This window comes from Suncus etruscus, chromosome 2 (assembly GCF_024139225.1).
Source record: "Suncus etruscus isolate mSunEtr1 chromosome 2, mSunEtr1.pri.cur, whole genome shotgun sequence".
Lineage (NCBI taxonomy): Eukaryota > Metazoa > Chordata > Mammalia > Eulipotyphla > Soricidae > Suncus > Suncus etruscus.
The window spans coordinates 7,447,757-7,469,365 of NC_064849.1; the positions used below are offsets into that span (position 1 = coordinate 7,447,757).

The 21,609-nt window shown below is 51.2% G+C and overlaps 2 protein-coding genes across 3 annotated transcripts in view; one reads left to right on the plus strand and one right to left on the minus strand.

The window, feature by feature from the left end:
* HMOX2 (heme oxygenase 2) overlaps nt 1-21,071 on the plus strand; it is a 205,912-nt gene extending 184,841 nt beyond the window's left edge. For both annotated transcript variants that reach the window (XM_049768501.1, XM_049768500.1), the window contains exons 2-7: nt 11,984-12,000; nt 16,680-16,806; nt 18,167-18,284; nt 18,979-19,470; nt 20,251-20,374; nt 20,467-21,071. In XM_049768501.1, the coding sequence (XP_049624458.1) occupies nt 16,721-16,806; nt 18,167-18,284; nt 18,979-19,470; nt 20,251-20,374; nt 20,467-20,594 (948 nt within the window). In that variant the 5' untranslated portion in view covers nt 11,984-12,000; nt 16,680-16,720 and the 3' untranslated portion in view covers nt 20,595-21,071. The remainder of the gene's footprint in view (nt 1-11,983; nt 12,001-16,679; nt 16,807-18,166; nt 18,285-18,978; nt 19,471-20,250; nt 20,375-20,466) is intronic.
* Nucleotides 254-5,454, minus strand: NMRAL1 (NmrA like redox sensor 1). Its single transcript, XM_049768505.1, has 5 exons — nt 5,346-5,454; nt 3,972-4,210; nt 1,075-1,324; nt 722-912; nt 254-503 (listed from the first exon to the last, which is right to left on the minus strand). Exons 1-5 carry the CDS (start codon nt 5,383-5,385, stop codon nt 324-326), a joined length of 900 nt encoding a protein of 299 aa, XP_049624462.1. The 5' UTR covers nt 5,386-5,454; the 3' UTR covers nt 254-323.
* Nucleotides 21,072-21,609: the final 538 nt, after the last annotated feature.

The window sequence follows — 21,609 nt, forward strand, 5'->3', positions numbered from 1 at the left end:
ATGTGTGTGGGCTGCCCAGTGTTCCTATGTTACTGTCAACCTTCTGGACCCCTGCTGAGGTGGCTGGAAATATGTGCCCTGACAAGTCTCCTACCTCAGGCCTGCTCAAGTCCTAGCTATCAGTTCCCAGATGCTGCTTAGTGCCAAAAGCCCCTCGCCCTCACCCCCTCTTGTCTAAAGGGTGGGGTCTCTGCAGAACTGTCTCCTAGCCCGGCCCCAAAAACAAAGGCCTATTTTTCTCAGCAGCCATCTGTGGAAACAACAGCCTTTATTTTTATGAAAATCATTGCTAACACATGAACAAGCCGAGGTGGGCCGCAGCCTCACAGCCCTGCGAAGTCCCCTTTGTGCTGCTCCAGCCACTGGTCCAGCGTCCTGGCCTTGGGGTTGAGCCTCAGCGTCAGCTCAATATTACGTTCGGGTTTCAGGGTGTAGAAACGAAACATGTTGGCCAGATCCTTGGCACCGGGGAAGCCAAGCTTCTCATAGTCCTCGGGGGTTGTCTGTAAAAAGAGGAGTGTGTTAGGGGCCCCACAGTCTATTGAGCTACGGCTCGGGTTCTCCTGAAAACCCTCCTGCAGAGGCAAATTCATAAGCCACATTTGGCCAAGTCCAGCACCTCCAGATTCAGTGAAAGGGATTCCATTTCATTTGTCTGAAGGTCTTGAGGTACCCTCCCCAAACCAAAGCCCACCACTTTGCCCCCCAGAAGCAAACCCACCTTGGCATCACGCACATCCTTGCCCGTGTGCTTGCAGAGGAGGGCAGCGTACTCCTGCGCCGTGTGTCTGCATGTGCTCAGCCCCAGGTTCTGGCCCAAATACTCTTCTGGCCTCTGCAGCAGGCTGAGAACCACGGGACCCAGGTCTGCCACAGACATGCCATCCATTGGTACATCACCCATAGGCAAATCTGGCAAGCAGAGCATATGTATTTTAGAGTAGGGACTTAGTGGAAGGGACAAAAGGAGCCTGCGTGAGCCAGTCAGGTATTTCCTGACCCAAGGGGGGAAACCCAGACTGAGGGAGCTCGAGGCTGGACCTGGGAATAGCACAGACCTCTCGGGACACTCACTCAGCAGGTAGCTTTTTCCATCCGGGGCCTTCTGGGGCAAGAAGTAGGAGAGGAGGTTCTCAAAATAGCAGGGCAGCCGCACACTGGTCATGGGGATGCCTAGAGCCCGGAAGTACTCCTCCACCTCCCCTTTGCCGTCAAAGTGGCGGGCTACAAGTCTCCCGGCTGTCAGCTTCTTGACATTCTCCAAGCCACTGTAGACCACGTAGTGAAGGCCTAGGCGCTTGGCCACATCAGCCAGCTGCTTCCCCTGAGAGAACAGGGAAACTGAGTTGGCTCTGACTCCACTTAATCTTCTGGTAAGGCTGATTTCAGAATGATGCCCCCCACATGCACGGAACTACTGCTTTTGTCACTCCCAGACCTTAATGCCCTTCTCAACGTCCCTCTGGTTTTCCACCTCCTGAGATTCCACCAAGGTGCACCAATGCAGTCAGAGAGGGTAGGCAAGTGGGCTGTGGTGGGAACTGTCAGCTCCAGAAGCCCAGACCATCTGCCCATAGGGGTATCTGTGGAGAACTGTAGGCCCACTAGGAGGCACTGCAGCTCAGCAGATACATATGGCCCTAGATAGGACAGGTATAGCCTCATAGTGAAATGGGGACAACAGGGGCCGGGCGGTGGCGCTGGAGGTAAGGTGCCTGCCTTGCCTGCGCTAGCCTAGGACGGACCGCGGTTCGATCCCCGGCGTCCCATATGGTCCCCCAAGAAGCCAGGAGCAACTTCTGAGCGCATAGCCAGGAGTAACCCCTGAGCGTCACAGGGTGTGAACCAAAAAAAAAAAAAAAAAAAGAAATGGGGACAACAACGGGGCTGATGATCTCTAGGGAGACCTGCCCACCTCCTAGCAACCCCCCCCCCCATATCAGCACAACAACAGAAGCAACAGAAGGGTCCTATGAAGGACCTGGGGAGACCCGATCTTTGACAGTACAGAGCTTAGGGGAAGTCCAGGATTGGGAGCTGCAGAGGGAAGGACATTTTGGAGTTGGCCCCTAACTGCTGCCTCCAGATATCAGCTACCCAGTTTCTGGGGTTTGAAGCCACCAATGTAGTCATTTGCCACAAACAGCTCTGGGGCACTAAGTCATGCTGTCAGGACAAGGAGACCAGATGGGTCCTGGGCCACTATCAGGATAAGACACGACTGAAGGGTGCAGTGAAGGGGCAGGGAGACAGCTTCCTGTACTATAGAGGAAATTAAGTCTGAACAGGGACCACAAGCACAAGGTTTAGACCAGGGGTGGCAAACAAGTTCAACACAAAGAGACAAAATTTTTTAAACTTTGAGAGTCAGAGCCACACTACGCAGTGACCTGCCAAAACAAACACACAAAAGCATATAATTTTAATAATAATATATTGGGCCCGGAGAGATAGCACAGTGGTGTTTGCCTTGCAAGCAGCCGATCCAGGACCAAAGGTGGTTGGTTCAAATCCCGGTGTCCCATATGGTCCCCCGTGCCTGCCAGGAGCTATTTCTGAGCAGACAGCCAGGAGTAACCCCTGAGCACTGCCGGGTGTGGCTCAAAAACCAAAAATAAATAAATAAATAATAATAATAATAATAATAATAATAATATATTAAACACATTGCATTTTGCCATTTTGAGTGAGGGTAAAAATCCTGTTCGCCATCCCTGGTATAGACCAACCAGCAACAGGAGACAAAATATGGGTCAGGTCCCAGAGCTCCTGGGCTCAAGAAGCCCCACCAGAGCCAATGCAGAGGAAACCAAGAACAGGTCAGAGGTCCGTGTGATTTCAGAACCAAAATATATGAATGGGGGCCCGGAGAGATAGCACAGCGGCATTTGCCTTGCAAGCAGCCAATCCAGGACCAAAGGTGGTTGGTTCAAATCCCGGTGTCCCATATGGTCCCCCGTGCCTGCCAGGAGCTATTTCTGAGCAGACAGCCAGGAGTGACCCTGAGCAATGCCAGGTGTGGCCCAAAAACTGGAAAAAAAGAAAAAGAAAAAGAAAAATATATGAATGGGGGACCTGGAGACAGTTCCAAGGGCTGAGAAACATGTTTTGCTCATAAGAACCCTGGGTTCAATCTTCAGCAATACAAGTAGCATGCCAGGTGTTGTCCTGGAGGCCCCTAGCACTGAACAGCACCTCTCCCTTAAACAATTACTACTTTAAAATGTGAACTGAGGGCCCGGAGAGATAGCACAGCGGTGTTTGCCTTGCAAGCAGCCAATCCAGGATCAAAGGTGGTTGGTTCAAATCCCGGTGTCCCATATGGTCCCCCGTGCCTGCCAGGAGCTATTTCTGAGCAGACAGTCAGGAGTAACCCCTGAGCAACGCTGGGTTTGACCCAAAAAAAAAAAAAGGTGAACTGAGGTGGGGGTGAGAAAAAGCACAGTGATGGGGTGTTTGCTTTGCATGTGGCCGACCCAGGACAGACATATGGTGGTTTGAATCCAGCCTCCCATAAGATCCCCCGAATCTGCCAGGAGCGATTTCTGAGTGCGGAGCCAGGAGTAACCCGAGTGTGGCCCAAAAATAACAAACAAATGAACAAAAAAATGGTGAACTGTGTGGTTGGGTCCAGGTACTAATGAGGGAGATGGTTCTGTCCCATCCCGGCACTGCAGGGACAGCACCTTTACTATGGGGAGAGGACAGAAATAGCCGCTGAGCATGGCCAGGTGAGGTCCAGAAACACAATAAGAAGTAAAAGGTAGGTAGGGGCTGGAGAGAGAGCACAATGGGGAGGGCATTTGCCTTGCACATGGCTGACACGTGTTCCATCATTCCGTAGTGTCACCACAAAGCAGCAGCTTCCTGCCACAACAGCATCTGGGCAGCCAAACCCACCCCTGTGTATCTTTGGACCAAGCAGCCCACAGAGCCTGGGCTGGGATGGCTCCCACTATGTCAGTCTTTACCTGCTTCACCTCCTGTGCCTGGCTGCAGTTCTCCCAGAAGTTGGTCACGATAAAGGTGGCATAAGCACCAGTCAGGGCCCGTTCCATGCTGGCCTCGTCATCCTGATCGCCCTGCATGACCTCGGCACCCAAGAGCCTCAGTTGCTCCGCTTCCTCTTTCTTTGGGTTCCGGGTCACCACTCGAACCTTGAATGTCCCATCTTCCAGGAGTGTCCGAGCCACTGAGCCCCCTTGGGCACCTGCAAAGGGAACGGAAAGCCCTCTGGGTCTACAGTTAGTCTCACTAGAGAGATCAATTCGATAGGGCAGCGGGGCAGCGGTAGGGTGCTTGCCTTGCATGAGGTCAACCCAGATTTGATTACAAGCAACTCCTATGGTCCCCCCAAACTGGCCAGGAGTGAGTTCTTTCTTTTTTTCTGTTTTTTTGGGCCACAACCGGCTCTCAGCTCAGAAATCACTCCTGATGCCAGAGAGATAACATGGAGGTAAGGCATTTGTCTTGCATGCAGGACGGTGGTTCGAATCCCAGCATCCCACATGGTCCCTCGAGCCTGCCAGAACTATTTCTGAGCATAGAGCCAAGAGTAACCCCTGAGCACTGCCGGGTGTGACACCCCCCCCACACACACACACACAAAAGAAAGGGATCGGTGAGGTGACGCTAGAGGCAAGGTGTCTGCCTTGCAAGCGCTGGCCAAGGAAGGACCGCGGTTCGATCCCCAGTTCGATCCCCCGGCGTCCCATATGGTCCCCCCAAGCCAGGGGCAATTTCTGAGCGTTTAGCCAGGAGTAATCCCTGAGCATCAAATGGGTGTGCCCCCCCCCCAAAAAAAAATAAGAAAGCAATCACTCCTTGCAGTCACAGGGGGACCATATAGGATGCCAGGATTCAAACCACCATTGGTCCTGGGTCGGCCCCTTGCAAGGCAAACGCCTACCGCTATACTATCTCTCTGGCCCTCATATATATTATTATTTATTATTTATATTTATTTATATATATTGAGGGGGGCTACCTGGTGATGCTCCGAGGTAATTCCTGGCTCTGAGCTCAGGAACCACTCCCAGTGATGCTGGGATGGAGTGCCATATGGGTTGCCAGAGATGGGGGTACCCAGGCGGGCCGTGTGTAAGGCAAGCCCCTACCTTCAGTCCTATAGCCCCCACTCAGGGTGATTCCTTAGTACAGAGCCAGGAGTAAGCCTTGAACCCCACTGGGTAATGGCCCAAAACCAACTCCACAAAAAAGACGTGGTGACTGCGCTGAGATTCCTGGACCCTTCTCCTCCCCCTGGACCCCTCCACGAGATTCCCGCTTGCGGGGTCCTGGGCGGGACCCCCGCGTGCTGGGGTCTTGCAGGTCGTGGCACTGACCAGTGGCTCCGAAGACCACCACCAGCTTGGGCCCGGCCATGCGGGTCGCGGCGGGAAGCGAGGTCCGGAGTGGCCCGCGGGGTGCAGAGAGGCCTGCGGGGGTGGGGAGTGTGGCGAGGGTCCCGGGACCACGGGACCACGGGAGCTGGGAGAAGCTGCCCAGGCGTCCTCGCTGCGGCTCTCTACGGACAACTCGGGGTACAGGAACCCCGACTCTGCAAGGAAGCCCGCGCACAACCCCAGGAGAGGCGGGAGTAGGCCAGACTGAGCCCACCCCTTCTTCCCCGGCCGCCCCCAACAAGGGCCCACTCCTCGGCTTCCGGCGGCCAGGAGCGCACCTGACCAATCCCGAGTCTCGGGGCTCCCTGCACCCAATCAACGAACGGATTTGGATTTGGGGTTGCACAGTCCTGACCAATGAGCATTTTCTTTGTTTTGTTTTGCTTTTTCTGGCCTTACGGTGCTCTGGGCTTACTCCTGCCTCTGGAGTCCCCCTCTCCCCACCTTTTTTTTGGCTTTTTGGTTTTGGGGCCACACCTGGTGACGCTCAGGGGTTCCTCCTGGCTCTGCGCTCAGAAATCGCTCCTGGCTTGGGGGACCATATGGGACGCCGGGGATGGAATCCAAGTCCGTCCTAGGTTAATGTGTGCAAGGCAGACGCCCTACCGCTTGTGCCACCGCTCTGGCCCCCCATTTTTTTACCCTCCCCTTTTATTTATTTATTTTTTTTTTGTGATTTTTGTGTCACACCCGGCAGTGCTCAGGGGTTATTCCTGGCTCCAGGCTCAGAAATTGCTTCTGGCAGGCACGGGGGACCATATGGGGCGCCGGGATTCGAACCGATGACCTCCTGCATAAAAGGCAAACGCCTTACCTCCATGCTATCGCTCCGGCCCCTACCCTCCCCTTTTTTACTCTCTCCCCCAGCTCCGTGGGGTTTCTTCTCTCGTGTGGAGTTATTTACACAAACCCTGATGTTCTGAGATCTCCACTTGAAGAATCCGAATAGAAGATTCCTAAGCACAGGGAGCCTCAACAGTAACAAACATCCAAGGCCCATCTGCTGAACAACGGCAGCAGATTTGCCCGAATGGATAGAAGTCTCTTGTCTTTGTAACAAATAATATGAGGGGCCGGGCGGTGGCGCTAAAGGTAAGGTGTCTGCCTTGCCAGCGTTAGCCTAGGACGGACCGCGGTTCGATCCCCCGGTGTCCCATATGGTCCCCCAAGCCAGGAGCGACTTCTGAGCGCATAGCCAGGAGTAACCCCTGAGCGTTACCGGTTGTGGCCCAAAAACCAAAAAAAAAAAAAAAAAAAAAACAATATGAAGCAGGTTTGTTTGTGCCTTCAAGGGGACAAAGATAGGGTGGGTGGGAAACTGGGGACACTGGGTAGGATTGATGTTGGAACATTTCTGCCTAAAACAACTATTACGAACAACTTGGCAAATCATGGTGTTACCTTTTTTTTAATGTTTAAGAATGTTTTATTATAATTTTTTGTTTGTTTGTTATTTTCTTTTTTTTTTTTTTTTTTGGTTTTTGGGCCACACCCTGTGACGCTCAGGGGTTACTCCTGGCTATGCGCTCAGAAGTTGCTCCTGGCTTCTTGGGGGACCATATGGGACACCGGGGGATCGAACCGCGGTCCGTCCTAGGCTAGCGCAGGCAAGGCAGGCACCTTACCTCCAGCGCCACCGCCCGGCCCCTTGTTTTTGTTTCTGAGCCACACCTGGCAGCGCTCAAGGCCTACTCTAGCTCTACGTTCAGAAATTTCCCCTGGCAGGCTCGGGGAACCATATGGGATGCCAGGATGCAAACCAACGTCCTTCTGCATGCAAGACAAACGCCTTTACCGCCATGCTATCTCTCCGGTCCCCCTTTTTTTATGATAATTTTATTTTGACCAAAGTAGATTACAAATCTTCCACAGTAATATTTTAGGTATATAGTGACATTGAATCAAGGGCATTTCCACCACCAATGCTGTCCTCCCTCCACTGCTGTTCCCAGCATTCATCCCATATCTCCCTCCTTTACCCCCCAGGCTGCTAGTATAAGTGGGGAGTCCCCTCTGTGTCTAGCTTGTTTAGATTGGATATCGATTCTGTTGTCCTTGGCTTTGGATTTGGTGTTTACCGTGTGTGTGTGTGTGTGTGTGTGTGTGTGTGTGTGTGTGTGTGTGTGTGTGTGTGTGTGTGTTTGGGTCACACACAGCAGTGTTCAGGGATTACTCCTGGCTCTGTGCTCAGAAATCGCTCCTGGCAGGCTCTGGGGATCATATGAGGTGCCGAAATTCAAAACACCATCCGTCCTGGGTTGGTTGCATGCAAAGCAAACGCCCCCACACTGTGCTGCTCCCTGGCCTTTACCTTTTTGTTTTGTTTTGTGTGTTTTTTTTTTGGGGGGGGGGCCACACCCAGTGACTCTCAGAAATCGCTCCTGGCTCGGGGGACCATATGGAATGCCAGGGATCCAACTTGTGGTGTACCCCAAGACCCGCCCATATCTGGGAGGGGTCTTGGGAACCGGATAGTAGGTGTAACTTTACCTGCAAGCCCCTCCCATTCCTGGGAGGGGTTTGGAAAAAGGTAGATAAGGCTGGGACCAAGGGAATTCGGCCCTTTTGGCTCTTTGGCCTTTTTGCCGTTTCTCTCTTGGCCCGGCTTGGCTTCCTGGCTTTTGGATCTTTGGGCCGCATGGAGCCCAAAGGGAAGATGGCTAACAGGAGATAAGATGCAGGGCTAGCAAAATATAGCTGAATGCTTAAAAGGTTGACATAGGCCACACACCTGTGGTGGCTAGGGCATGAATAAAGATAATTCTTTTTGAAGCCTGCCTGTGAGTGAGTCTTGATTACGCTGACTACCTGGGCCTGGAATCCGCCAGCTGGATGGGGATGAAGCCACGTGGTTGGGGCCTAAGCACAAAGGCCTCCATCCACCGCCATCCAGCCCCATTGTTAATTATTTTATGCAACACAACTGAGGTTCATCCTGGGTCAGCTGTGTGCAAGGCAAACACCCTACCGCTGTGCTATTGCTCTGGCCCCTTTTACCAAATTTTTTTTGTTTTTATTTTTGTTTTTGTTTTTGGGACATACCTGGCAGTGCTCAGGGGTTACTCCTGGCTCTATGCTCAGAAATCACTCCTGGCAGGCTCGGGGGACCATATGGGATGCCGGGATTCGAACCACCTTCCCTCTGCATGAAAGGCAAATGCCTTACCTCCATGCCATCTCTTCAGTCCCTTTACCAATTTTTTAAAAGAAGCAAAAATGAACGCTAATGCTAATCACAAATTAAAAAAAAAAAGGTTCCCATTAGAAGCAATTGCATTATTTACAAGGCCCAATGAAAAATGAAAGTGTGAGGTTCCTTAATAAAAAATAGGGGCCAGGCCCGGAGAGATAGCACAGCAGCGTTTGCCTTGTAAGCCGATCCAAGACCAAAGGTGATTGGTTCGAATCCCTGTGTCCCATATGGTCCCCCGTGCCTGCCAGGAGCTATTTCTGAGCAGACAGCCAGGAGTAACCCCTGAGCACCGCCGGGTGTGGCCCAAAAACCAAAATATATATATATATATATATATATATATATATATATATATATATATATATATATATATATATATATATATAGGGGCCAGAGAGCTAGCATGGAGGTAAGGCGTTTGCCTTACATGCAGAAGGTCGGTGGTTCAAATTCCAGCATCCCATATGGTCCCCTGAGTTTGCCAGGAGGGATTTTAGAGCGCAGAGCAGAGCCAGGAGTAACCCCTGAGCACCACGGGGTGTGGCTCAAAGTCCAAAACAAAAGTGCCTGTCATTTTTTGGGGAGTGGCTCAGGGATTACTGAGCACCCAGAAATTGGTCCTGACAGGCTCTAAGGACCATTTGGGATGTTGAGGATCGAACCCAGTTTAGTCTTGGGTCAGCCACTTGCAAAGCAAACCCCTGGAGCTATTGCTCCAGCCCCTGTGCCCTCTGCCCCATTCCTTGTTTTTTAAATTGGGGGTGGGGTGCGAAGCTGACACTGATGGTGGGATTGTTGTTGGAACACTGCAAGCCTGAAACTATGAACAATGTAAATCATGGGGCCTTAGTAAAAATTAAAAGACAATTATCAAAAATGTCAAAACAGGAATAGTATATTGTGTAATGAGGGAGGATTTGGGGCCCTGCCCAGCATTGCTGGGTGATCCTGTTGACAGAGGTCAGGAGACCTGGTGCTGCAGCCTTCTGACCCTGGGCTAAGTTTTATCTCTGGAGTCTCAGGCAGCCACAACTAGGTGACCTCTGGGCCTGAGGGGAATGACTCAGCTGCTTCTTGGCTAGCACTCAACCTGACTCAGCATTTATGTACCACTTTTCGTCAGTGTTCCAGTGACGTGTACTAATACTATTTGTGGAAACCCTAATCTGGGCTTCTCTGGGGTGTCAGTTGTAGGCTGATCCCCACATTATCTCATTTGAGCCTCCAAGCAAAGTTCCTTTAATCAGTGTTTAGTCTGTGTTCCTGTTGCCTTTTTTCCTAGGAGATGGCTGAGCCGGAGTGCATGCTACTGTTAAGTCCTGGAGAAGGACAAGCCTTTCTTTTTTTTTTTTTTTTTAAGCTTTTTGGGTCACACCCAGTGGTGCTCAGGGGTTACTCCTGGCTGTCTGCTCAGAAATAGCTCCTGGCAGGCACGGGGGACCATATGGGACACCGGGATTTGAACCAACCACCTTTGGTCCTGGATCGGCTGCTTGCAAGGCAAACACCGCTGTGCTATCTCTCCGGGCCCAGGACAAGCCTTTCAAAGACACCAAGACCCCAGTCTCATGCAAAAGCAGAGGGTTTATTGTTCAAGCATATATGCATGGGCACCCTGCATGGCCGTATGGCTAGAGGCTGAGAGCCCTGATCACAAATCCAGCAGTTCTTTTATAACACACCAGTACAATGGAAAATTTACAGAACACAGCATGACCTGACCGTTGGTTTCAGGAAACATTTGGAACATTTATCACATACAATAACAGGTTGTACAGGTTCGATGAATTTTCAGTTGCGGTCACCTTAACCTTTTGGGGGCTTTCCAGGCGTATCAGAGACTTTTTAAACTTGAACTTGTTCATGTTCCTTTTCACTACATAATCAGGAGTCAGGGAACCTCAAGGTACCCCCTTCGAGTTACCATCCTCCCAACACCACCAGCCTCTAAACAAACTAAAAAATGAACAGTTGTTTGTGATTTTCAGGATCCTATCCAAGGTCTCATGCGTGAGCTGTAGTCTAGGTCTTATCTTAAAGTGTGGTTTGGTTTTCTGAGGGGGGTGTGTGTGTGTGTGATTCTTTGGTTTGAGTGCCAAAAACCCAGCTGTGCTTATGATTTACTCTGGTGGGACCCTGGAGATCCTATGTGGTGCAGGGGATTAAATCAGATCTGCTTCATTCAAGCTAGGTAATTGAGGTAATTGCCCTATCTACTGTACTCTCTCTCTGCCCACCCTAACATTTTCTTTCTCAAGTAAACGGCAGATACTTACTTGGAATCATGCATTGTGATGCATTTCAGAGAAGCTAAAAGTATCATTACCCTTCCCCTTAAACACTATTTTGAATAGGAACTGGCGCTATTTTGGGACTGAGGAGGCTGTGTTGTTGAAGCAAGATAGAAAGCATTTCTTTTCTACTAAATCAGATATCATTCTTGAAAGCATCATTTGGAAATCTTGTTTTTGTTTTAGCTTTCTGGGGGGGCCAGGGATTACTCTAGACTCTGTACTCAGGAGTCACACCTAGCAGATTGGGGGTTGGGGGAAGAAGCAGAAGGGGTGCTGGGGACCAAACCCTTGGTCAGCCATGTGCAAGGAAAACACCCACTGCTCTATCACCCAGTGTCCTCAAACACACCTACTCTTAAAAAAAAAAAAAAAAACATTTACTTATTTATTTATGCTTATTTATTTATGTATGCTTTTTGAGCCATACCCTGACCCGGTGGCGCTCAGGGGTTACTCCTAGCTCTGGGCTCAGAAACCACTCCTGGCAGGTTTGGGAGACCATATGGGATATATATTATATATATATATATATATATATGTATATATATATATATATATATATATATACATATATATATAGGATGGGATGTCGGGAATCTATCCGTGGTCGGCCACTTACCAGACCCTTGACCCTCCCTGACCGCTGCGCTATCATTCCGGCCCCCGCTAAACACCTCCTTCTAGTCTAGAACCTCCTCCGCACTGGGAGCTTTCCAGGCAGGCAGGAGGAGGCGTCGGGAAGCTTTCGAACGTCCTTTCTCCTCCTCCTTCCTTCCCTCCCTCCCTCCAGGGGGCGTGACTTCATATAACCACGCCCCGGAGTTGCGCGCGCACCTCGAGCCGGTCCATCACCCTCCTCCTTGGGGGCGGAGCCACAGCCCACTGAGGGGCGTGGCCTCCGGTAGCCACACCTCGAGCCGGCCCGCTCCGCTCGGCTGCGCCACCAACCTCCTCTCCTCCCTCCCTCCCTCTTGGGGGCGTGGCTGTCCCGCCATAAGGGGCGTGTCCTCCCGTGCTCACGCCCGAAGCTGCGCGCGCATCCGGAGCCGGTCTGTGTTAGTCGCCGAGGGACGCGCGGAGGAGAAGCGTCCGGCGGCGCCGGCGGACGGTGAGGGAGGGAGGGGGAGCGCGCTGCCCCCGGAAGTGGGGGGCTCACCTCGGGCCCGGGAGGCGGCCGGGCCCCCCACGACGCCCCGATGTCCGCAGCGCCCTCGGAAGCGCCCTCGGCGTCGGCCCCGGCGCCCCGTAAGGCCCCGATCGCCTCGCGTGGAGTGTGGAGGTCGGAGGCGAGCGAGACCGGCCCTTGTTTGGGTTTTGGGGTCCCCCCGGCCGCGCTGACCCAGGGGTGTCCCTCCTGGCAGGCTTGGGGGACCCTCTGGGATGCCGCATTCGAGCATCGGCCCTCTGCATGCCAGGCACCGCCTCCCCTCCGGCCCCTTTTAATAACTAACGTCCACTGACGTTTCTCTCCTTCCTCTGTTTCTCTGTCTCTCTCCATCTCTCTCTGACTTTCTGTGTCTCTGTCTCGTTTCCCCGCGGGGGAGGCACACCTGCTGGAGAGCAGGGTTTTCACTCCTGGGGGTCGGAGAGAGAGCATGGAGGGAGGGAGGGCGTTTGCCTTGCACGCAGAAGGACGGCGATTCGAATCCCATAGGGTCCCCTCGAGCCTGCCAGGAGGAACCCAAGCGCCGCCGGGTGTGACCCCCAAAAACTGAAGCTGTGGGCCTTGAGCTTGGAGTGATGATACAGCGGTGTGATCAGGGGTTATTTCTGTCTCTGTGCTCACTGAGCACACTAGGCTCTTCTAGGGACCACGTAAGATGTCAAGTTCGGGGGCTGGAGAGAGAGCATGGAGGTAAGGCGTTTGCCTTTCATGCAGGAGGTCACGGTCCACCGTGCCTGCCAGGAGCAATTTCTGAGTGTGGAGCCAGGAATAACCCCTGAGCACTGCCGGGTGTGACCCAAAAACCACACACACACACACACACACACACACACACACACACACACACACACACACACACACACACACACACACACACACAGTCAAGTTCGACCTACCTCGACCAGGTCTGAGGCAAGCGTCCTACCCACTATACTATTTCTCCAGTCTCTTAACTCATTTTTTTGGGGGGGAGATCACATCTAGTGGCACTCAGGGTTACACCTGGCAGGCTCAGGAGACTATATGGGATGCCAGGGATCGACCCCGGGTCAGTCATGTGCAAAGCAAAGAAAGGCCTTATCCACTGTGCTACCTCTCTGGCTCATGATTTTTTTTTAAGGGGGCAATTTGGGAACATCTGATTTAGATGACGGTTTTCTCTGGGTGTCTTGAGGCGTCTCTTACCAAGTGCGTTGTTTAGAGCTTATTTGACTCCAGCCAGCCAGCCAGCATCCAGCTGTATCTACAGTAGATTTCCTAGTTGCAGTGATGGCACAAGTCTCACTTAGGACTGGTATGGCCCTTTCCTACTCTCCCAGGGAGTGAGGTTTAATCAGTGACCAGTGTGACCTGTCCAGAGCTGTCTGAGTTCACTGGATTTCGTATTCTTCCTCGGTGTTTCACAGTGACCGAGCTACGTCTTTGGCCAACAACTTTTGCATTAGAGATCTGCCTCTCCATTTGAAACAACACTCAATTCATGAAACAATTAGATGAAGTCATTTAGTCCTCACACTGCACACGATGTAGATCAAAGAGACCATTTATGGATAAGGAAAACTCCGCTTTCAGGAGTTATGCCATGGATTATGTTTCTTGCTATTGTTTGTTTCTTTGGTGGTTGGATGGGGACTCATTTGAACCATACCTGATAGTGCCATTTCTGTGCTGTAAGTTAGCCTTTGTGTTGCTTGGTGAACGGTATACAGACAAAGAATACATTCCATGGGGCCAACGAGTAACGCTCTTGGTTTGCGTGCAGCTGACCTGGTTTGATTCCAGCACCACATGGACCCCTGAGCACAGGTGTGACCCATTTGTTGTCTCACATCAGGTGTGGCAGAAAACCCAGGTGAGCAGGGGATTAGAGTTATGGAGGTATAATTTTTTTTCTTTACCATTTTGAATGAGATACCATAAGATTTTACAAAAAGAGTCATGTTTTATGGGGCCGGAGTAGTGGCTCAAGCGGTAAGGTGTCTGCCTTGTGCACACTAGCCTAGGATGGACTGAAGTTCGGTCTCATGGCATCCCATATGGTCCCCAAAGCCAGGCGTGATTTCTGTGGGGAGGGGGTTGGGTCACACCCACCAGCGCTCAGGGGTTACTCCTGGCTGTATGCTCAGAAATCGCTCCTGGCAGGCTCGGGGGACCATATGGGATGCCAGGATTTGAACCACCATCCTTCTGCATGCAAGGTAAATGCCCTGCCTTGTGCTATCTCTCTCGACCCCAGGAGCGATTTCTGAGCGCAAAGCCAGGAGTACCCCTGAGCGTCACTGGAGGGGAGAGGGAGAGGGGGGAGGAGGGAGGGAGGGGGGGAGAGAGAGAGAGGAGAGAGAGAGAGAGAGAGAGAGAGAGAGAGAGAGAGAGAGAGAGAGAGAGAGAGAGAGAGAGAGAGAGAGAGAGAAGATCTGAGATTGATTTTCTGAAGTAGAGATAGGACAGACCAGCCTTTCTGAAATTTGTATTTTTGTTTTTTGAGCCACACCCGGTGATGCTCAAGGGTTACTCCTGGCTATTCACTCAGAAATCGCTCCTGCCTTGGAGGACCATATGGTACTCTGGGGGATTGAACCATGGTCCGTCCTAGGTTACCACTTGCAAGGCAGACGCCTTACTCCTAACACCACCAGTTCAGCCCCACTTCTTTTTTTTGGGGGGAGGGCTATACTCACTAATGCTCAGGGCTTACTCCTGGCTCTGCACTCAGGAATTATTTCTGGGTGCTTTGGGGACCATAGGGTTGCTGGGGATCAAATCCAGCTCTGCAGTGTGCAAAGCAAGCCACCTGCTCACTGTATTATCTCTTCAGTCCCTTATTCTCTCTTTTTAAGAGAATCAAGTTACCTTAAATAGAGGAAACAGTTATTTGGCTAAAAATGCCCAACAAATAGTATTTTTTTTTTGGCTTTTTCGGCCACACCTGTTTGATGCTCAGGGGTTACTCCTGGCTAAGTGCTCAGAAATTGCCTCTGGCTTGGGGGGACCATATGGGACGCCGGGGGATAGAACTGTGGTCCTTCCTTGGCTAGCACTTGCCAGGCAAACACCTTACTTCTAGCACCACCTCACTGGCCCCAGTATTTTGTTTTTCTAATTTCTTCCCTGTCATCATATTTATGCACTTTTTCATATGGGCCAGAGTTATAGTAAGCCCTGAGCACTGTTGAGTATGGCCAGAAACAAAACTTTTAAAATAGTGTAAACTGTTCCCTGGCTCTGCACTCAGAAATCGCTCCTGGCAGGCTTGGACCATACGGGATGCCGGGATTCGAACCTGGGTCTGTCCTGTGTTGGCTGCATGCAAGGCAAACACCTTACCTCTGTGCTATCGCTCCGGCTCATAAAGCATACTTTTTTTTTGTGTGTGTGTGTGGTTTTTGGGTCACACCCGGCAGTGCTCAGGGGTTATTCCTGGCTCCAGGCTCAGAAATTGCTCCTGGCAGGCACAGGGGACCATATGGGGCGTCGGGATTCGAACCGATGACCTCCTGCATGAAAGGCAAACGCCTTACCTCCATGCTATCTCTCCGGCCCCAAAGCATACTTTTTATTCAGATTCTGGGCCAGCCTTTTACCTCATTTGCAGTGTCAGCATCTGTATGTACAAACTCTTTTGCCCTCATGTATACATACACATTTTCAGAAGCTTTGTCTAAAAATTGTATACTGTGCCTATTTACTATCCTTTCTGCTCAATCACCAATTTTTGTTTGTTTTTTGGTCATACCGGTGACCCTTAGGGGTTACTCCTGGCTGTGTGCTCAGAAATTGCTCCAGGCTTGATGGACCATATGGGACATTGGGGGATCAAACTGCTGTCGGCTAGGGGTCCACTAGTGTACACAAGCCAGACACAGCTTGCACCACCGCTGCCCCACCAAAGTTTGTTTGTTTGGGCCATACCTGGCAGTGCTCACAGGTTACTCCTGGCTCTGTTCTCAGAAATTGCTCCTGGCCTGTCCTGTCTCGCCCTCCCTCTGACTTTAGTCTCTTCCCTTGACCTCTCCAGTCTCCCCTTTCTGAGCTCTCCTGTTTCCCCTCTCTTCCCTCTGACCTCGAAAAAAGAAAAAAAAAAAAGAAAGAAATTGCTCCTGGGGCCTGAGTGAGAGCACAGTGGTAGAGCATTTATTTGCCTTGCATGCTGCCAACCTGGGATGGATCTGGGTCGATTCCCGGCATTCCATATGGTCCATCAAGCCCACTAGAAGTAACCCCTGAGTGCTATCAGGTGTGGCCCAGAAAAAAAAAAGAAAAGAAGTTGCTCTTGGTAGGTTCGGGGTACCATATGTGATGCTGGGGATTGAACCCGCATCTGTCCTGGGTCAGCCACATGCGGCAAGCGCCCTACTGCTGTGCTACTACTCAGCCAATATTCAGACAACTTACACCTTTGGTGGGGAGTGGGCTACACTTGGTAATGCTGTTAGCATGTGCTTTGAATTGAGCCCACATACTAAATGTGCTCTAGCCCTTTGAACAATCTCCCTGGCTTCAGAACTTATTTTCAGTACCATAGGTATGTAGGTGACAGGTTACATTGCCTCAGCGCAGCACAAGCATTTGGGGAGAGTGATTGTTTTAACTGCCACATGACTCAGTCCCTTGTGTCTCTACAGGCCCAGAAGAGTGAGAACAGCAAAAATCAAATCTGGCCACAATGTTAGCAGAGCCAGAGACCTCAGAAGGGATGGATGAGTCTGAGAGAAAAAGCGCAGGGCCTCCAGAAAAGGAAAACCACACTAGGTGAGTTCTATTAGGGCGCTTTGTTGTCAGGGGGTCTAGGGTCTACAATGTTTATGACACTGTTCAATGACCTGGATGCTGTCCTTGGTATCTAGATGCAGAGTTGCAATTCAGAAATAGCTCCTGGCAGGCACAGGGGACCTTATGGGACACCGGGATTCGAACCAACCACCTTTTCCGCAGCTGTGCTATCTCTCCGGGCCCTCTCCTGTGTTCTTAACCATTCCCTTACCCCCAAAGGCTGCAGCCACTATTAGGAATGTTGAATAAGTCTTTGATCTTTCTTGTTCTTAAACTTCTTTTTTTTTGGTTTTTGGGCCACACCCATTTGACACTCAGGGGTTACTCCTGGCTATGCGCTCAGAAATCACCCCTGGCTTGGGGGAACCAGATGGGACACCAGGGATCGAACCTCGGTCCTTCCCACCCCATTCTTAAACTTCTTAAGTGCTTTCCATCCTAGTGAGAAAGGTAGCTAGAGGATAAAAAGGAGGCTTCTAGGGATGGGAGAGAGATAGCACAGCCGTAGGACAGGGCAGGGCAGGCTTGCCTTGCACTGGTCCCCTGAGCCCGCCAGGAACAATTTCTGAGCACCAAGAGTAATCCCTGAGCACCACCGACTGTGACCCAAAAACCAAAAGAAAAAAGAAAAGCCTCTAATAAAATGTGGGGGCAGCAGTTTTTTTCTTACCTTGTGGGACCAGTTCATGCTAAGCTCAAATTTCCAGGGTCTATTCATCAACTTTCTTAGCTTCTAGTGAGAGTTCTTCATATTCTGAAATAATCACTAATAATGAAACATTTCAAAACGTGGGTTGATCTGAGCTCATCCAAAGAAGCCAATAAAAAGGAGCCATGGGAAGCCAGGTATCTCTTATCTCTTAAACATATGGACTGTGCCCCCTCGCCCTCCATCTTTCTGACTAACTTGAGGGTCACGTTATCACCATTGTTGGCACAGCTACATCCCGGGTAATTTTGTTAGGTCACACAGCCCTAGGTTCCTGGGCTTTGTTTCGTTCTCTTCCGCCTGTGCTTATTTGGAAGAGGCTGTGGGGTCGTCCAGTAGGAGGTGGCTATCGGCCAATCTCTGGAATCTGATGGTTAGTCCTTCAACAACAGTATTCGAAGCCAGAAAACGGGTGGGGTTAGAGATGTGCTACTTTAGTTTCTAGACATTACAGAGGTAAAGTGTGGTTCCTTTGGGTGGTTCAGTGAGACAGACACTAGTATGTCTGACATCCTGCCCGTCTCTTAATACTCATGTCTACTTTGCCTAAATTCCCTGGCAAAACTGTGCTCATGCTAATCAGGTTTCTGAACAGCCCTGGTTCCAGCTCACGTGCACATCTCTCCATAGATCGGCTGATCTCTCTGAACTCTTGAAGGAAGGGACCAAGGAGGCTCATGATCGGGCAGAAAACACCCAGTTTGTGAAAGATTTTTTGAAAGGCAACATCAGGAAGGAGCTGTTCAAGGTTTGTGTCCTCTTCTGTTGACAGGATCAGGTTTGCCACCTTGGTGCCACAGCTCCCTTTGAGCTATGTTGAAGGGGCTTTTCCATCTTTTCCATGCATCTCTCTTTTGGTTTGGAACCAAACCCAGTGATAACAGGGGTCTGTAGTTGGTGGTTGCTCCTGATGGTGCTCTGAACTAGTCATCCCTGCGCGAGCGTGCGTACACACACACACACACACACACACACACACACACACACACACACACAAGCCTGGTGATTTTTTTTGGGGGGCCACACCCGGCACACACACACACAAACACACACACACACACACACACACACGCCTGATGATTTTTTTTTTGGGCCACACCCGGCGGTGCTCAGGGGTTACTCCTGGCTGTCTGCTCAGAAATAGCTCCTGGCAGGCACAGGGGACCATATGGGACACCGGGATTCGAACCAACCACCTTTGGTCCTGGATCGGCTACTTGCAAGGCAAACGCCGCTGTGCTATCTCTCCGGGCCCAAGCCTGGTGATTCTTGTGGCTCAAGTGGAATAAGTCTTTGTAAAGCATCCATATTCAAAGATTCACTATGTCACAAGCTTCCTGGGTTTGTGTAATACATGGGTCTTTGGGGATTGGAGGGAGGACTGCTTCAAGCCATCTCCAGAAGTTCCCTAGCCTCACCCTTTCTGTCTCACCCTCACCCAGCTGGCCACTACTGCACTTTATTTCACATACTCAGCCCTAGAGGAGGAAATGGATCGCAACAAGGACCATCTGGCCTTTGCCCCCTTGTACTTCCCCGTGGAGCTGCATCGGAAGAAGGCCCTGATCAGGGACATGGAGTATTTCTTCGGTGAGGACTGGGAAGAGAAAGTGCAGTGCTCCCAGGCTACTCAGAAGTATGTGGAGCGGATTCACTGTGTGGGGCAGAATGAACCAGAGCTATTGGTGGCACATGCCTATACCCGCTACATGGGGGACCTTTCTGGGGGCCAGGTGTTGAAGAAGGTGGCCCAGCGGGCCCTAAAACTCCCTAGTACTGGGGAAGGGACCCAGTTCTACCTGTTTGAGAATATAGACAATGCTCAGCAGTTCAAGCAGTTCTACCGAGCCAGGATGAATGCTCTGGACCTGGACCTGAAGACCAAAGAGAAGATTGTGGAGGAGGCCAACAAGGCTTTTGAGTACAACATGCAGGTAATGATGAGGGTGGGCAGGCTTGCTGGCTCAAGAGGCACACTGGCCTCTAGCATGGAGATGTGGTTTGCTCCAGCAGGTAGCTCTGCTTGCCCAGGGAGAGAACTGAGGAGGAGTTCCAAAGCCATTAGGACTAATCCAGGGCCTTCCCTCAGCATCAGGAAAGTGGATCTGGGAGTGTGTGTCTGTGGGGCTCTAGACACCATGCCCTGGACATACTAGCCCTGTTAGGACCTCATTCTCTCACATCCTTGCTTTTTAAAATTTTGCCCGAAATACTCAGTACCTTGGGGCTGGAGAGACAGCGTGGAGGTAGGGCATTTGATTCGATTCCTGGCACCCCATATGGTCCCCTGAGCCTGCCAAGAGCAATTTCTGAGCATGGAGCCAGGAGTAACCCCTAAGCACTGCCAGGTGTGACTCAAGCCCAAAAAAGAAAAAAAGGAATACTCAGTACCTGGAATTGGTAGTGCCAGTGCTCACAGGGTGAAAGAAATGACCCCTTTCTGCTTTCCCCTCTTATCTAAACACCAGTTTTTTTGTAGGGTCTCTGTTCCATGGGCAAATCCTGGAACTCCTCTGTAGTTGTCTACTTTGGGGAGCTGACTGTTAGCGCTGGGTTAGGGGAAGTGCCAGGTCATCATGGCAACTCCCCTGCCTAGATTGCTGGTTTGCACTCACTAGCCTCACCTGCCTGCAGCTTCCTCTGCACTGGAGGGAGGGAGGGTCTACCTGCAAACTGTACTGTCCAGTGATAGTTGCTGACCCTCTGCTCTGCAGATATTCAATGAACTGGACCAGGCTGGTTCCTTACTAGCCAAAGAGACCGTGGAAGATGGGGTTCCCTTGCATGATGGGAAAGGAGATATACGGAAATGTCCTTACTACCTTGGTGCAGACAAAGGTAGGTAGTCCCATGTCTCCAGCTCTGCCCCTTCAGAGTGGGTGTTCCAGCATCCCCCTCTAATGCCTGTTCCCCTCTTGGTGCTGCCACAGGTGCCCTGGAGGGCAGCAGCTGCCCCTTCGCAACACCCCTGGCTGTATTGAGACAGCCCAGCTTCCAGTTCTTTCTGGCTGCCAGCGTGGCTTTGGCTGCCAGCCTCTTGGCCTGGTACTACCTGTGAAGGATCCACTACACTGGTCCTCACCACCACTCAGATTCACACCATCTCAGGTGACTTTTTCTAATACCAGGTTTGAGCAAACAAGCAACCAATAAAAGCCCAACACTAAAACCTCTGCCTGCCAGATGCTGACCAGGGTGTAGGCCCACCCTGCAGCCCTAGGCTGTGATGTGATGTACCTACCAGCTCTGCTCTGGGGCTCTCACACCTCCAACACCCAGCTCTTCTTAATTTTCCCTGTTGGCACCTTTGCCCAGCTGGGAACAGAGGAACCGACCTGACTGGGCAGTCAGAGTTCTGGGAGAGAGAAGTGGGGGTCTTTGATGCAGAAGCCAGCGTCAGCCTTGCCTTAGTCCTGGACAAGGTTCCAAACACAGCCTGAAAGGGGTAAGGGTCTGCTCCACAGAGGTTGGCTCAAGCCTGTATATATTTATGCTCTTGCACTCAATAAAGCCAGCTCTGATAGTTGTCTCCCTCCTTCCTGCCATGGATGTCATTTGTCATGCTGTCCTGTCCCCTGGTTGTTTCCTTTCTGAACTCTCAACACTAATGGTCATCATCTAGTACCTTCCTCCCAGGTCAAAGTACTCACCACTAGAAATCTTCTCTGAAGTCTTCTCTTTTTCTTTTTTCTTTTTGGTTTTTGGGCCATACCTGGTGATGCTCAGGGGTTACTCCTAGCTCTGCACTCAGAAATTGCTTTTGGCTTGGGGGACCATGTGGGATGCTGGGTTATCGAACCGACACACACTCTGGCCCCCTCTCCGAAGTGTTTTCAATATTGCCCATTTACTTCAATTGTTTCGGTTTGGGGCCTTCCCTGGCAATGCTTGATCACTCCCATTGGTAGTGGAGTTGCATATGATGGTGCCAATATCAAACCCAGGCCTTCTGCATGAAAAGCCTGTGTTCAGCCCATTTTGCTTGGGAGGGGGGGTCACATCTGCTGGGACCATGTGATGCTGGGAATTTAGCTGGAGTTAGCTGCATGCAGGAAAAGTGCTTTAAACTCTGC